This window comes from Pseudorca crassidens, chromosome 1 (genome assembly GCF_039906515.1).
Source record: "Pseudorca crassidens isolate mPseCra1 chromosome 1, mPseCra1.hap1, whole genome shotgun sequence".
Lineage (NCBI taxonomy): Eukaryota > Metazoa > Chordata > Mammalia > Artiodactyla > Delphinidae > Pseudorca > Pseudorca crassidens.
In genome coordinates this window covers 38,511,321-38,525,566 of record NC_090296.1, presented here as the reverse complement: position 1 = coordinate 38,525,566, position 14,246 = coordinate 38,511,321, and the positions used below count along the sequence as shown (strand labels likewise).

The window sequence follows — 14,246 nt, the reverse complement described above, 5'->3', positions numbered from 1 at the left end:
GGCTCAAAACAAAATGCTACAAAATTAACGAGGCTCAAAACCTGAAGAGAAGGTTCTCTCTATGAAGCAAAATGTCAAAACAAAGATGTGTTAGGGTTAGTGAATGTGCTGGGAGGTGAGCAAGGGAAAAGGAGGTAAAAAAATTAAGTATTAAGAACATCTACACACTTTATTTTCCAGTATCATCCTTTTTAACTTTCTATGTCTGTGTATATTCTTAACATGCATTATATATTCGTATAATAGCACATGTGTGCAACATATAAACAGAAATATACATTATTTTTACTGATAGGAGTAAGCAATCACAACAAGTTTGCAGATCCTGTCCTACTAGACAACTTCCAAAATGAGTTTACCTAACAATAATTTCTCCTGGTTAACTCTCCACAAATGGAATTTCCCTTGAAAATAATCACATTAGCCACCTTAAGTTCTTATTCCTGAAATGAGAAGTCAGTTTCAAACTAATGTTGACTAAACAGTAATGCTGAGATTGTTCCACAAGAAGCAGTTCTCCTTTTTGCTTTCAAAGTCTAATTCTCACAGCTCCACATACTCCATATTTTTCTTCCTTAAGTGTAAATAATTCATGTAATGTATTAAAGAAATAATCAACTGAAACACTGGCATACATTTTACACTACACAGTTCTTCCTATAATTATAATAGTTAATATTCTTCAACTCCTACAACATCGTCAGCACTGAGCTAAATGTTACCTGCTTGATGGCACTTAATCTGACCTTACGAAGTGGGTTCCTCTCCCAGTTTTGGAGATAAAAAAACCAGTGCTTGGAAGTCACATGTCTGTGAGTGGACCTAGAATTCGAACCTACGTGTGTGTTACCCCAGAGCCTCCATTCTTACCTCAGAGAGGCCACCTGCCTCCCTCAGGTAATATGTTACATATATTAGGTATATACTGTTATTAGGTAATAATATAATAATATTATACTGTTTAATTAATAAGTTCCTTTATGCATAATTCTACTATAATATAAAAATAAGATCCCTGTTTTGTTTTTATGAAATCTTACAATACAAAAGGTAGAAAAATATTTTTAAGTGGTAAAAGAGAATGTCATTACTGACAAACAAACCGAAGAACTACTTTAGTTAGCCGTTTTGTAATATCTAGAAACTTTACTGTTTTTTTTCAAGCACTACAAAATCTAGTTAATATTAAGAGCTTACATTATTATAAAAGTTTTAAAGACAAGAGAAAATTTGACCATAAAACACTGCTCTGAAAGTCCATTATAATATCAGATATGCTATTCTCTCTTAAACTATATAAAGAAAGAAAGCCTGGTGATCTGATCAGCCTGTAATTCAGTCCCCAAACACCAGCAGAAAAAAGAAATTTCACTATACTTAATATCTTAACTTCTACAAAATGAAAGTGATGAATCTCCTAAGTAAAAGGAATGTCTGTCATACATAAAATCCACTCCATCCTCTCTCCACAAGATGTCACTTCTGTTTTTAACCTGAAACATGCAGAATTACCAAAGAAGAAAACCACTCTCAGCTTTTTAAGTGAACACTCAGCAATTTGATCCTTTAAAAATAAAAAGTCTTCATTAAACAAGTTTATAATTTTGTGTAGGGCTTCCCTGGTGGCGCAGTGGTTGAGAGTCCACCTGCCGATGCAGGGGACACGGGTTCGTGCCCCGGTCCGGGAAGATCCCACATGCCACAGAGTGGCTAGGCCCGTGAGCCATGGCTGCTGAGCCTGCGCGTCTGGAGCCTGTGCTCTGCAACAGGAGAGGCCACAACAGTGAGAGGCCCGCGTACCGCAAAAAAAAAAAAAAAAAAATTTGTGTAAATTACTAGTTAAAATAAAATCTGCATGGCCTGGGTTTGGGGGGCAAAATTTAATATTTAGAAAGGAAAAATAAATGTCTATAGTGCTATTACTAATAACCTCGATGTTTTCAACTAACAAGATTCATTCATTTACTAACAAATACTTATTGAATACCAACTATGTATGAGGCACTGATCTAGCCCCTAGAGATAAGAGAAACAAGGTTTCTACACCAAAGATTATATTCTCATGGGGGAGGAAAAACAGATAACATACAAGTGAACAAAGATAAAATAATTTCAGATTATAAATATGATGCAAAAAACAACAGAGTGATAGAAACGTCAAAGGAGACTATTTTTAAAAGTGATGAAGGATGGTCCCTAAGAAGGTCCCATTTGTGCTGAAACTTGAAGAATGATACAAAGTCAAGAGAAGAAAGTTCTAAGTAGACAAGGACCACCTCACCTTAGGAGAGGTTTCATTTGGCACCTTAACATTTTTATGCCCTGGATGGGTTATATCCTGGAGAGACCCATTTTATGATGAATTCTGTTTAAAGCTTACAATATTTATTGGTAAGTATCCAATGCATCTGCACACACATAAAGCTAACATGATACTCAGGAAAAACAATAATAATAATAATTCCCAATCTTTTGGTCTAAGCCAAAAGCTCTTAACTCTGGGGAAAGAGCAGGAATGGTAGAGCTAAATCTTTGAGAAGTTGATGAAAGCAATGAACTCTATCCTCCAAAAAAAAAAACCAAATGCACCTACACAGAAACTTTACATATAATTTTTGGAGGTTCTTAGAAACTTGAAGCCCATCCACGATGCACACACCCTATCCCCAACGAGAAATCCATGAACCCTAAGTTAAGAACTAAGCAGTAATTATCACACTCAGATGGGACGGATATGAATGCAAGCTGCTTACCCTACTTTTAAATGATTCACGAATCAGGAACGCTTACTCTCAATTTATTTTGGCCCACATGAGACTTCGTATGGGAATTTTCTCTATGCTACAGAAACAAACTATTAGGAGATATAGATATAGATATATAAAATTCTCACCTAAAAGTGAATGAAATGCCTCTTCACTACAACTAGTATAATCTTTCGCACATGATAACAGTGTCATTTGATACTGGTTTTGCGCAAGATCTTATAATTTCTTCCCCCAAAGAAATATATTACCACATTGCTTCAAAGGCTGCAAAGCTGTATGTTAACACCTATTAACTTACAGATGTTCTTCTGGTTCAAAAGCAAAGCTTACGATTATTTTTTTAAAACCATTCACACATACGCACACACTCACACTACAATTTAGTTGCCTAAGGAATATACATCAACTACAAATGAACTTATTTACAGAACAGAGACAGACTCACGGACATAAAAGGCAAACTTACGGTTACCAAAGAGGAAGACGGGTGGGGGGAGAGGGGATAAAGCAGGAGTTGGGGATTAGCAGACGCAAACTACTATATATAAAATAGATAAATGACAACAAGGTCCTACAAAGAATTATATTCAATATCTTGTATATATAACTATAATGGGAAAGAAAAAAAAGAACATACATCGTTAATCTAAGGTACAAACTAGATCAATGGTTCTTAACTTTTTTGATTCAGACACCCCTTTGAGAATTTGAAAAATGCTATGGAATTATCCCACTTAAAAAATGGACAAATTCATACAAAATGTGCATATAATTTCAGCCTGCTCAATGCATTTCAAATTCATTCAAGGGTTTAAGAATGCCTATACCTACAATACAAGTATATTATGACTGGCTGTTTCTGGGAAGGGGAGCTAATTAGGAAAACCGACTTGGGAGGAAGATTTTTCATTATACATCCTTTTGTATCTTTTGGAATTTGAACTATATAACTGTATTATCTATTCAAAAAACGAATAAGTCAAAAAGCACTACACTAAAAAATGTGGCAGGATACCAATGCAGAAGGTGAAAAACCACCACGTAAAGATGCTTAAAATAACTAGTCTACTAAATTCAACACATTTGCACACTGTTTCTTTGTATTTGGGGGGTTGAAAAAGGTTCATGACCTCAAAACTATGCTCTTGTTTCATAATTTTCAGAGAAATCTCCAGTTTCAACTTTTTTGCTAGGAAAATACAAAAAGTCAAATAATAATTTCACATTATTCATATTGTAACTTCTGAAATCCCAGTTAAATGACAACAGTTAGTAATATATTGAATGTGGTACTGCCGCGTCTCTTGATTTTTATTATCATCCCCATTTGACAGACAAGAAAACCAAGCTTTCCAAAGCTAACTCGCTTGCCCCAGGCAACACAGCTAGTGAGCTAGCCAGGACTCTTGCAGGCAACAAAGCCCGTGTACTTCCTCCCATGCGACACCACGGCATAACCTATAAGGAAGACAGTGAACACCAAAATCGAGGACATTATTTCTTAGGAGATCATTCGCATTATAAATACAGTTTAGAGCACTAGTCCATTATAAAACTGGGAATTCAATCTGTATGCTCCTTTACACTATACAAAGCAGATAAAGATGAAAGAGACGAATTATCCCATCCAATAATTTTAAAAGCACACAAACTAGTTTTAACTTGGAATTTTTCAAGTTCTTACAAACTGTCACCCTATAAAATAAAAATGTAAGCTGAATCGTAAGCGTAGAGTTAAAAAAACATCAGAGAATTAGTGTTACAGAAATACGTTACCAATCTAAAGGTTTCAACACCAAGGTGCAAAGAGTTTCTGCTGAACAGCACCTCCAGCCATCAAAGTTTTTGGAATGTTTGATACTGACTGTCCAAACTATGAGCAAAATGCTTTAGAAATTTATGATGAATTGTGAGGCTAGCAACAATGATGCCACTTTCATTATAATCCCATTTTCAAAGAGGTGGTAGCTTTCAAAAACATCTCACTCAAATCTAAACTTACATAATCGTTTAAAGTTAAAACGAGAAGGAAATACGGCGTGGGTAGAAAACATAAACCACCTAACCAGATACGACTACCCCTAGTAGTTATTATTATTATTGCTATTGTTACTAATGTGTGTGTGTCTATTTGCCTAAGTGTTTATTTTGTCCTTATTCAGCGACTTACCTAGGTAACTGTCCAAGCTTGCTTTATGTCCTGCTGTGCAGGCACCCAGAAAGCATCCAAGTCTTTACTTTCTTATCAAGCACATAAGGCACTCAACCTCTACTGAATTCCCCTTATCAGGAAAATGAGTAAAAGTCCTTCAAGCTCAAAAACTTTAGGACCTTCTGAAAATATTTTCAGAAGTACTCTATGGAGAAAACTCAAATGTCTACATGTCAAGGTCTATCCTGCAATTTCACAATTGCAGGAAAAGCCAGGTCACTCTGATATATTTACACAAAACTACATGCTGGTGTTGCTGTCTACAGAAAAATAACATCATTGATACAAATTTCAAAAACCCACCTATTAGGAAAAGAGCAAAGGAGATGAAACTTTCCTTTCAGTTTGTTACAGTGCTGCAAGTGAAGAGACTTTTAAAATGCTAAGAAATAATGGCAGTGTTACTTATAAGTCAGTCAAATATTACCATGCATATAATAAGCATTCTTATAAGGCAAACACACAAAACAAGTGATTAATGAATACCTAATTTTTGAGCTTTCAAAAATTACATATTAAAAAGATGAGCTACATAATTACTATGTTTACACAATTTCTGTTTTCAAACTCACCTAAAATTAAAGACCTTAAGGACATGTTTTTTCTTTACTCTTTAAAGCAACCCCCAAAATTCAACTACAGTTTATACTGCACCCCCAAATAAAATTATCTTAAACCTTCCGATTCAGTCCAAACAATTCTATAGAAAATTAAATCAATAACTACCCTTTGGCATGCATATATAATTTACTCTGGTTTTTCCTAAGGAAATGGTAAAAAAAAAATTCCTTTTATGTTTTCCTTATATTTCATAAACCACCTCCTAAAGTTGTGAGAAGGCACACAAATAAAAGTCAATCCATTGTAAGGAAAACAAATGTTATTCAACAAACTCTTTACATTCACTATAATAATCAAGAACAAATACACATTTCTAAAGTCTATACATGATTGTACTTCTTTGTTATTCTACAGATATGGAAATCTAATTTATGGAATGCTTCCCGGAATATTTTCCCAGAATGTGCTTATTACACAAGAATCACTTTTAGTCTGTCTGGAATTTAAGCTTGTGGATGTATCTAGTATTATATGATCTTGTTGCTCTCCAATGCTCCTATGCTGGCAAAACATACAAGTTCACAAAAACCATATTCTTGGAGAGCAGAATTCTTGGAAATTTTACAATACTATCAGACTCCACTTAAAATATGAGAAAAGGATATACAAATGGCCAAAAAGCACATGAAAAGATACTCAATGTCACTAATCACTAGGGAAATGCAAATAAAAATCACAATGAAATACTACTTCATACACATTATGATGGCTATTATCGAAAAGAAAAAAAAAGGAAAAGAAAATAACAAGTGTCTGTGAGAATGTGGAGAAATTGGAAGAAGCCTTGGGCTCTGCTGGTAGGGATGTAAAATGGTACAGCTGCTGTGGAAAACAGTATGGCAGTTCCTCAAAAAATTAAACATATGCTCCAGCAATTCTTCTGGGTATATACCCAAGTGAAAGCAGGGACTCAAAACGATATTTGTACACCCATGTTCTCATAGCAGCGTTATTCACAATCACTGAAAGGTGGAAGGAACTCATGTATCCATTGACAGATGGATAAACAATACATGGCATATATATACATACACACACACACGCACACACGATGGAATATTATTCAGCCTTAAAAAGGACAGAAATTCTGACACATGCTACAACATGGATGAATCTTGAGGACATTATGCTAAGTGAAATAAGCCAACCACAAAAGAGACAAACATTGTAGGATTCCCCCTATAGGAGATACCTAGAGTAGTCAAGTTCAGAGACAGTAGTGGTTGCAAAGAGGTTAGGGGGAGGGGTAATGGGGAGTTAGTGTTTAATGGATACAGAGTTTCAGCTGGGAAAGATGAAAAGCCTTAGAGATGAGTGGTGGTGATGGACATACAACAATGTGAATGTACCTAATGCCATGCTTAATGCACACTTAAAAATAGGTAAAATGGTCAATTTTATGTTATATATATATTACAATTTTTTTAAAATGAGATAAGAAACAACAAAATATTAAAACATGTGCCAAATTCTTCTCACGCATGCTTCTTTCACTACCCACAAAACCAACATCATGGCTCTGAGTGGTCAGTTAAGTTCTAATTTAAATGTTTACCATGGGCCCCAAGAAATTAATATAACGAAGTTTAAATTTGTTCTAACCCTAAGAAAGTTTAAACTGCTTCCTCAGAATAAAATCCGTTGCCAGATATAGATGCTAATAGCTATTACATGTCTATTTCAGATTAAATAAACTACTAAAGAATCCAATATACCTCCCAACTTTGTATTTCAAGTACAGTTACTTTTATCCCTAGCGAGTTTTTCCTTCATTTTTCTTCCAAAGCCTCATAAAGACTATTTTCATTTTTACCAGCAAAAACTTTAGTCAAAATTTTCTCCCCCCAAACTCATACGAGCTCATCTTCATTAACTGTAGATATATCATCTTTACAGTAAAAGTATTCATTTCATGTTTACCAATTTCAAGTATAAACATGGAAATCTCATTTATGAATCTTCCTCCCTTAAAAAAAAATGTTCATACGGGAAAAACAGAAGTTTGAAACATCCTAGGCTACATTTTGAGGATCTTTTCTAGTCACACTCCAGTTTTTCTTTTAATACCTTCCGATTTCACAAATTGTTACAGACATAAATGTTCACTAACTAACTAGCAACCAAGTTTTTTGATTTCCTCTGAGCCAGTAAAGTGTATTGTATTGTTCACGTCCCCTTTCTCCTCACTCTTAAGTGTTCAGCAGACAAAATTCTACCTTCAACGGTAGATTCTAATAGCTCCATGCTATAAATGCTATGTTCGGATACATTTCAAACAATGCTTGTTCATAAACATAAAGCAAATAGATAAAAAATTAAAAGGAACAAAAAGTACCCACATACTCAAACAAAAGGTAAAAGGTTTAATTTAGAAAAAAAAGTTCTCACATTAATTCCATAAACAATATGATCATTAAATACTTTTTCTATTTGTACTATCTGAAAACAAAAATGCATGTAATCAATTACTGACCATTTTTTCTCAATTTTAAAAAATGAATTATTTCAAACATCATTTTCTATATGTAAGTTAATGGCACCATCTCCTCTACTAGGTCTACCTCCTGTGATTAAATCTGTACAATTTGTAGTTGTCACTGCATACGATGTATACATCTAAATGTCAACAGAAGACAATAAGAAAAACACAGACCCAGACCTCATTAGTTTCTGTGGCATTCAGTTTTTCTACTTATCAATGTGAGAGATTCTCTGATAATAAGTTTATTTTCATTTGTCCATGGCTATTTATATTAAATTGAACCCTTTAAAAGGGGGAGTGGGTGTATCACACACCAATAACTTCAACATGTCAGAAACCTCCCATCTCTTCAATCTGCAACACGGAATTTTAACAAATATGGAACTCTACAAAAACGAAAATTATATACAGATACAAAAAGATCAATTGAAAAGGAATCCATCACCTGGTCATGAGCCTTACCTTTTAGCAGCGGCAGAGGTGTTAACTCAATAGGCTTGCCTTGAGACCTAAACTGTGAGGAACTTTGCGACCTCTTCTGTCTGGCTTTTCTGACGGACTTCCGAGAAAATCCGTCTACTTTATCCACTGATGGAGGAGTAGTTGGTGCTGAGGACATATCCCTACTGAAAAGAAAGAAGTATCATCAACACATTCCCGAGGTAGAAGCATACAAGTGAGTTACTCAAATTCTAAAATTCCCATACACTGTTTTTGAAAATGGGAGTATGTTTAAAAGAAAGCAAATAAAATCAATTAAGAGCAGTCACATGTTCAATGGGAAAACAGAAAAACTTGGTGGAAAACAGAATATAAGTACTATATAAGCAATACTGTAATGCTAATGCATTGTGCTACTCCCACTACAATATGCATTAAAGATGTTCATTTAGGGCTTCCCTGGTGGCGCAGTGGTTGAGAGTCCACTTGCCGATGCAGGGGACACGGGTTCGTGCCCCGGTCTGGGAAGATCCCACATGCCATGGAGCAGCTAGGCCTGTGAGCCATGGCTGCTGAGCCTGCGCGTCCGGAGCCTGTGCTCCGCAACGGGAGAGGCCACAACAGTGAGAGGCCCGCATACCGCAAAACAAACAAACAAACAAACAAACAAAAAGATGTTCATTTATACTTGAACATGTACTCATTTTATAACTGCACAGCTCTTCTCATCTTGAGATCCAGAAGTAACTGAGGAACTATTCTATAGCTACAAAATTTCCATCCAAACATTTTCCCAAGATAGTTAATATTATGAATGGGCTCTAGAGTTGAAACTCTTATGGTACTTCAAGAATCTACACCACTGTATCACAGCCAGGTGAAATCTACAATTTCTCAACTACCAAGACATGACTTTTAATGCAATGTGCTGTGTTAGCTATGATAAACTACACCACACCACAAAGGAGGACAAGCTAGGTTACTTTAAACAGAACACATAAAAGGCATAATTAAAATCATTTCAAAGAAGTCTTCTTTTTGAATGAAGCCATCTGAAGTTACTAAAGCTTAATAAACAAAACTATGATGAAATGGTACACCAAAGTTGAAATAAAAACAAATTCACAGCCTACTTAGACAACCAAGTTGAGTTCCCTTGAAGTTCATCATCAAATATTAATTTTCATTCTATCAAACTAATGGAACTGAACAGTTATTTGGGATTTTTTTTAACATTCTCAAATCATTAAAATGAAGGCTATTTCCTAAAAGTAACAAGGATTAAGCTCAGTTTCATTCACCAATTTAAACAGATGCCATCATTTCTATGGCACTGAGGCTCCATGCTCCATGGAAGATTAATGGCAGACTTGAATAGAAATAACGCACATGGGGGAAATGCTGAAATGCAATTACTCACCTGTCATTCCAATACATAACATAAGTGTTTTTTAACCTCTAAAAGAGTTAAGGAGTTTTTTCCTGAACGTGTGAGAATAAAAAGTTACCTGGATTAGCTGGATTCTGACAAAGTAAAAATAATAAAAACATAAACAAAAAACAAACAAAACCATATGATGTTGAGGTTTGGAATTTTGAAGTCCTGTTTGGTACTCTTTTTTAAAAAAGTTTTTAACAATCTAATTTAGCCTTAAATAAAATGTGACAGATAAAAAGGAATTGCAAACCATGAATGATTATAGAAGAAGTAAGATGACTTAAAAATTTATAATAACTGCATCTGCAAGAAGCTCCACATCACATTTGTATGTTGTAAATTTAGGGGCTGCTTTTCCAATCTGGTATGTGAATTATTTAGACTACATTTAACCCTCACAACACAAGATTTCCATAAATCCTGTTCCTCCTCCACTCTTTTTGTCTCTCCTTTATTCTTTATCTCCCATCTCTAAAGATGATTTACTGGTAGCAAAAACAAATTCTGTTTTAATCATTTGCCCGCGGTCCAGGATAAACGTCAAGGATCTCAACCCTAAAGCGCTGCAGAATTGAACGTGCAATAGCAGCGGGTCCGTACAAAGCCCGGGGAAACAGGTTTCGCCGTGGGCTAGGACGCCCGAAGCTTTATCATCCTCTAAGCATTGGGCACGGGGCATTTCCAAGGCACAGGATAACCCAAAGCGGGTACTGGGGTGGAGGAGAAAGACAGAGAAAAGGTTGGTCTGTAGGGATGCTCACATACTCCGTTTGCTCCCACCCACCCCACCCCACCCCGTGCCACCCCAAGCCCTGGAGAAGATAAGCTGCTACAGAATCCTTCTCACTACACCAATCCCCCTTTCCTCCCCCCCGCCCCCGTCAGTGGATAAAGGGGGACAAGAATACGCCTCCAATGCCGGAAGGTGGAGAAAAAGGGGGGTGGAGGGCAGAGTGAATGAAAGGCATCATCAGAAGCATTTGCAGATAAATCAGACAAGTGGGACCGGCGCTCCCTCTCCCGCACCTCACCCCATCGCACCCCTCGCCGGCCCAGGCCAGGCCTTCCCCAGGTCGGTGCCCCGCAGGTTCCCCAGGAGGTCGGGTAGAAGGCAGGAAAGGAGGAAAGGAAGCAGACGAGCCGCGGTGCTGGAGGGACGAAGTTACCTTGAAGCTTCTGGAGAAGAATCCGAAGATGATCTGTGGTTTCGGAGGGGCGGGAGACGGGAGAGAGGGCCGCAGCGGGGGCGGGTGGCGGGACCGGGGCGTGCGGGGGGAGGTCCGGACAGCGGCAGGGAGCCCGGGGCGACGGCTGTCCGGCGCGGCGTCCCTCCGGTTCCGCGGCAGCGGCGCCTCTAGGCCTCACGGCCGGACCTGAACCTCAGCGCTCCGGCGGCGGCGGCGGCGGCCTCACGATCCTCCCCCGCGGGCCCGTCCCATCAAATCGGCACCGACCCCGCTGCGGCTCCGCCGGTGGCTCCTCGCTCACATTCCCGGCGGGCGGCGCCTCTGCTCGTTGCCCCGGACCCGGCGGCTGCAGCGACGACGAGGGGAGGGGGGAAGGGAGGGAGGAAGACTGGATCCGCAGAGGCAGCAGGAGGAGAAGGAAGGAGAAGAAGGAGCCGCTGGGGCTGGAGCCGCCGCTGCCAGAGCCGCCGTTCAGTGCCCGCGGTGAGTCCCCGTCAATGCCCCTTTCTCTCTCCTATTGTCAATATCACCGGGCAGCTGAGTCCATGGCACACTCGCAACCGAACCTTCTGGCCAGCAGCGCCCGCCTCCAGCGCCCACTCACTGGAGGCTTCAAACGGGAAGCGAGGCTTCATTGGCCGGCGTCCGCCTTCACTCCCTTGTCAGCATGTTGGGCTGAGATCCGATCGGGGATTGGCGGCGGGGGGGCGGAGAAACAGGAGGGTGGGAAGAGAGGAGGCCGAGGATTGGGCTGAGGCGAGAGGGACCCGGATGCAACCGCGATCTCCGGCCGCGCTGCCGCCGCTTCCGCCAGGCGGTGGGGTAGGCTGAAGCGGGGATCCGCTGCCGCCGCCAGGCCTGAGCCGAGCTCCTTAAACCCGGAGGGGTGCGCGTGACATCAGTGCGATGGGTTTCCGCGCTGTGCGGATCCTCTGGGCGGCGGTCGTCTGCAACCTGAGGATTCCAAGGGCAAGGGTCGGCTAAGGGTGGGGGCGTCCCTGGCCCTTGATTCCGCCCCTTTCAGCGGCGAGGCTAGCCCTTCTGGACTCGAGGAATCCCATTCGGACGGGAACCAGCGCCGCATAGAAAGAAAGAAAGGCAGCCTGTGCGCCGCTGCCTTTGTAGATGGGCCCCTCGCAGCCCGGGGCTGTAAAGCCCCCAGCAGTCGCTCTCCGCTCCACCTTGTGGGAGGCCTGGCACGGAAATCTGAACCCCTGGGGCCCGGCCAAGGGTTGGGTATCGCTTCGAATTCTCTCTCGCCTAGTCTCCTTTTCCCTAAACCTCTGTTTTGAATATCAGCTCCCTGGAGCTCCTGCAAGCCTGGTTGGGGCCAGTTCAGTGTAACTTGTGCAGGTGGGAACGCGGTCTCCACGCTCTGTGATCATTTATTGAGATAATCTCTTGGGCCCACCCGCTGTACAGAGCGCAGGGAAACCCAGCTTCAAACTGCGGGAGCTTGGGAGCTCTTCACTGGCAAGTTGGATCCGAAACAGTTTATGGAGAAGGCTTCACTTAACTCTAGCTAGAACAAGTGATAAAATATTTAGAGATATGTTTGCATCCTTAGTGAGTCCTAGGCCAAGTGGTGCATTTCCAGAGAATATTCTTGGACTCTTGCTCTATTTGAGTGGATTCTACGTATGTCTTTTGAGAGGGTTTAAAAAAAAGAAAGGAAGGAAGAAAGAAATTCTTAATGCTTAGTACAAAAAATAACGTTTATAATCCTTCAACCCAGAGATAACCACTGTTAGCATTTTGGTGTACTTCTGTCCAGTATTTTTTTTCTTTAAAATTGTGTATTCCGTTCTGTAGTTTTTCCCCTTCGCATTATATCATGTTTTCTATACAGTTAGGAAATAGAACTATATATAAATAAAACTGTAACATATATACAACTGACAATAACAAAAATATGCATTGTTATTTCTCTTGTTTGTGTTATTTAGCACTCAAGTGTTGCAAACTTCTATGCACATCCCCAGAAATGGGTCTTGAATGGGTCTTTTTTTGTGCCATTAAAATTTTTTTTAATTCCTGTTTTGAACTGAAATGGGAAACAGGAAAAGATGGTGCTCTTATATGGAAGCAGGCTTCCTCTACTGACTCCAGGTGATTGGTCACTGTATAGATAGTGTCTGTGTTTGCTCTGAAAAGTTCACCTCCCCTAGGCCTTACAAAACTGGCTAGAATACCAGTCTCCTTCCCACCTTCAAGAAACTTACATTTCCACATCTCAGTTTCCCATACCAGTCTTCGTGAAGAGTTCAGTGCCCCAGCCATGCAGAACTTGTTTGCTCAATTTCTGATTAAGGGTAAATGCAGAATTCAAACCAAGGAAGATTTTAAAGCCAACTCAATTTCCCTTGGCAACAATTGAATTGTCCAAGAGTAGTGCACGTTTGAAATGCTCACAGCTGTTGCTTAGAACATTTCACATTTTGTAGAGTGGGGATTTTGCTTGCAAATTATGAATCTGTAAAGATGATTCATTTCAAAACTCTTTCACTTTCTGTAAAATGGCTGAGTAACTGAAATGAGTAGGTCTTTTTAAATGGAAACATCCTTGCCTATGTGAGAGATTTTTCCTTGGACCAACAGTTTCTAAAGGAGGTCCATGCAATGCATCCCAGGGGTATGTATATTCCAGGAAGAATGCAAGTCAGTCCGTTTGGGATGCAGGAGAAGAAAATATGAGGACATCTATTTATGCTTAGTTCTAATCGAAAAAGAAAAATATTTTATATAATATTTTATATACATAATGAGGGACCCAGCCCATGGAATGGTCTCTTGGCCCATAACATCGTAGGAGATGTCCTCAAGGAAAAGTGGGAGTTACCCATTTCCAGGGGTTGGCAGTGGTGGTCCCACCCAGTCAGTCCTTGTCAACATGTAATGACTTATTGTGGTTTGCTAGGTTAAAGAGGACTTACTGATTATCTAGGTTTAATTAAACTAACCCATAGAAAATGGGCAAGTTAGTTTACCAGAGTCCTTTGCAAAGAAACCACAGGAAAATAAGCAAATGGTGGAATTGACACTTCTCCCAGTATCAGGTTTTTTGACAGCACATTTCAAAATTAACGATCCAATAAAT

At 39.5% G+C, this 14,246-nt stretch overlaps 1 protein-coding gene across 4 annotated transcripts in view; it reads right to left on the bottom strand.

Moving 5' to 3' along the window:
• The window catches only part of PPP2R5E (protein phosphatase 2 regulatory subunit B'epsilon), a 151,907-nt gene extending 140,129 nt beyond the window's left edge, over nt 1–11,778 (bottom strand). Inside the window, exons 1-2 of one of the 4 annotated variants that reach the window (XM_067733873.1) lie at nt 11,129–11,778; nt 8,546–8,709 (exon numbers count right to left, since the gene is read on the bottom strand). In XM_067733873.1, the coding sequence (XP_067589974.1) occupies nt 8,546–8,702 (157 nt within the window). In that variant the 5' untranslated portion in view covers nt 8,703–8,709; nt 11,129–11,778. The remainder of the gene's footprint in view (nt 1–8,545; nt 8,710–11,128) is intronic. The other 3 variants (XM_067733879.1, XM_067733862.1, XM_067733852.1) reach the window with 3 other exon arrangements.
• Between the last annotated feature and the right edge of the window lie 2,468 nt (nt 11,779–14,246).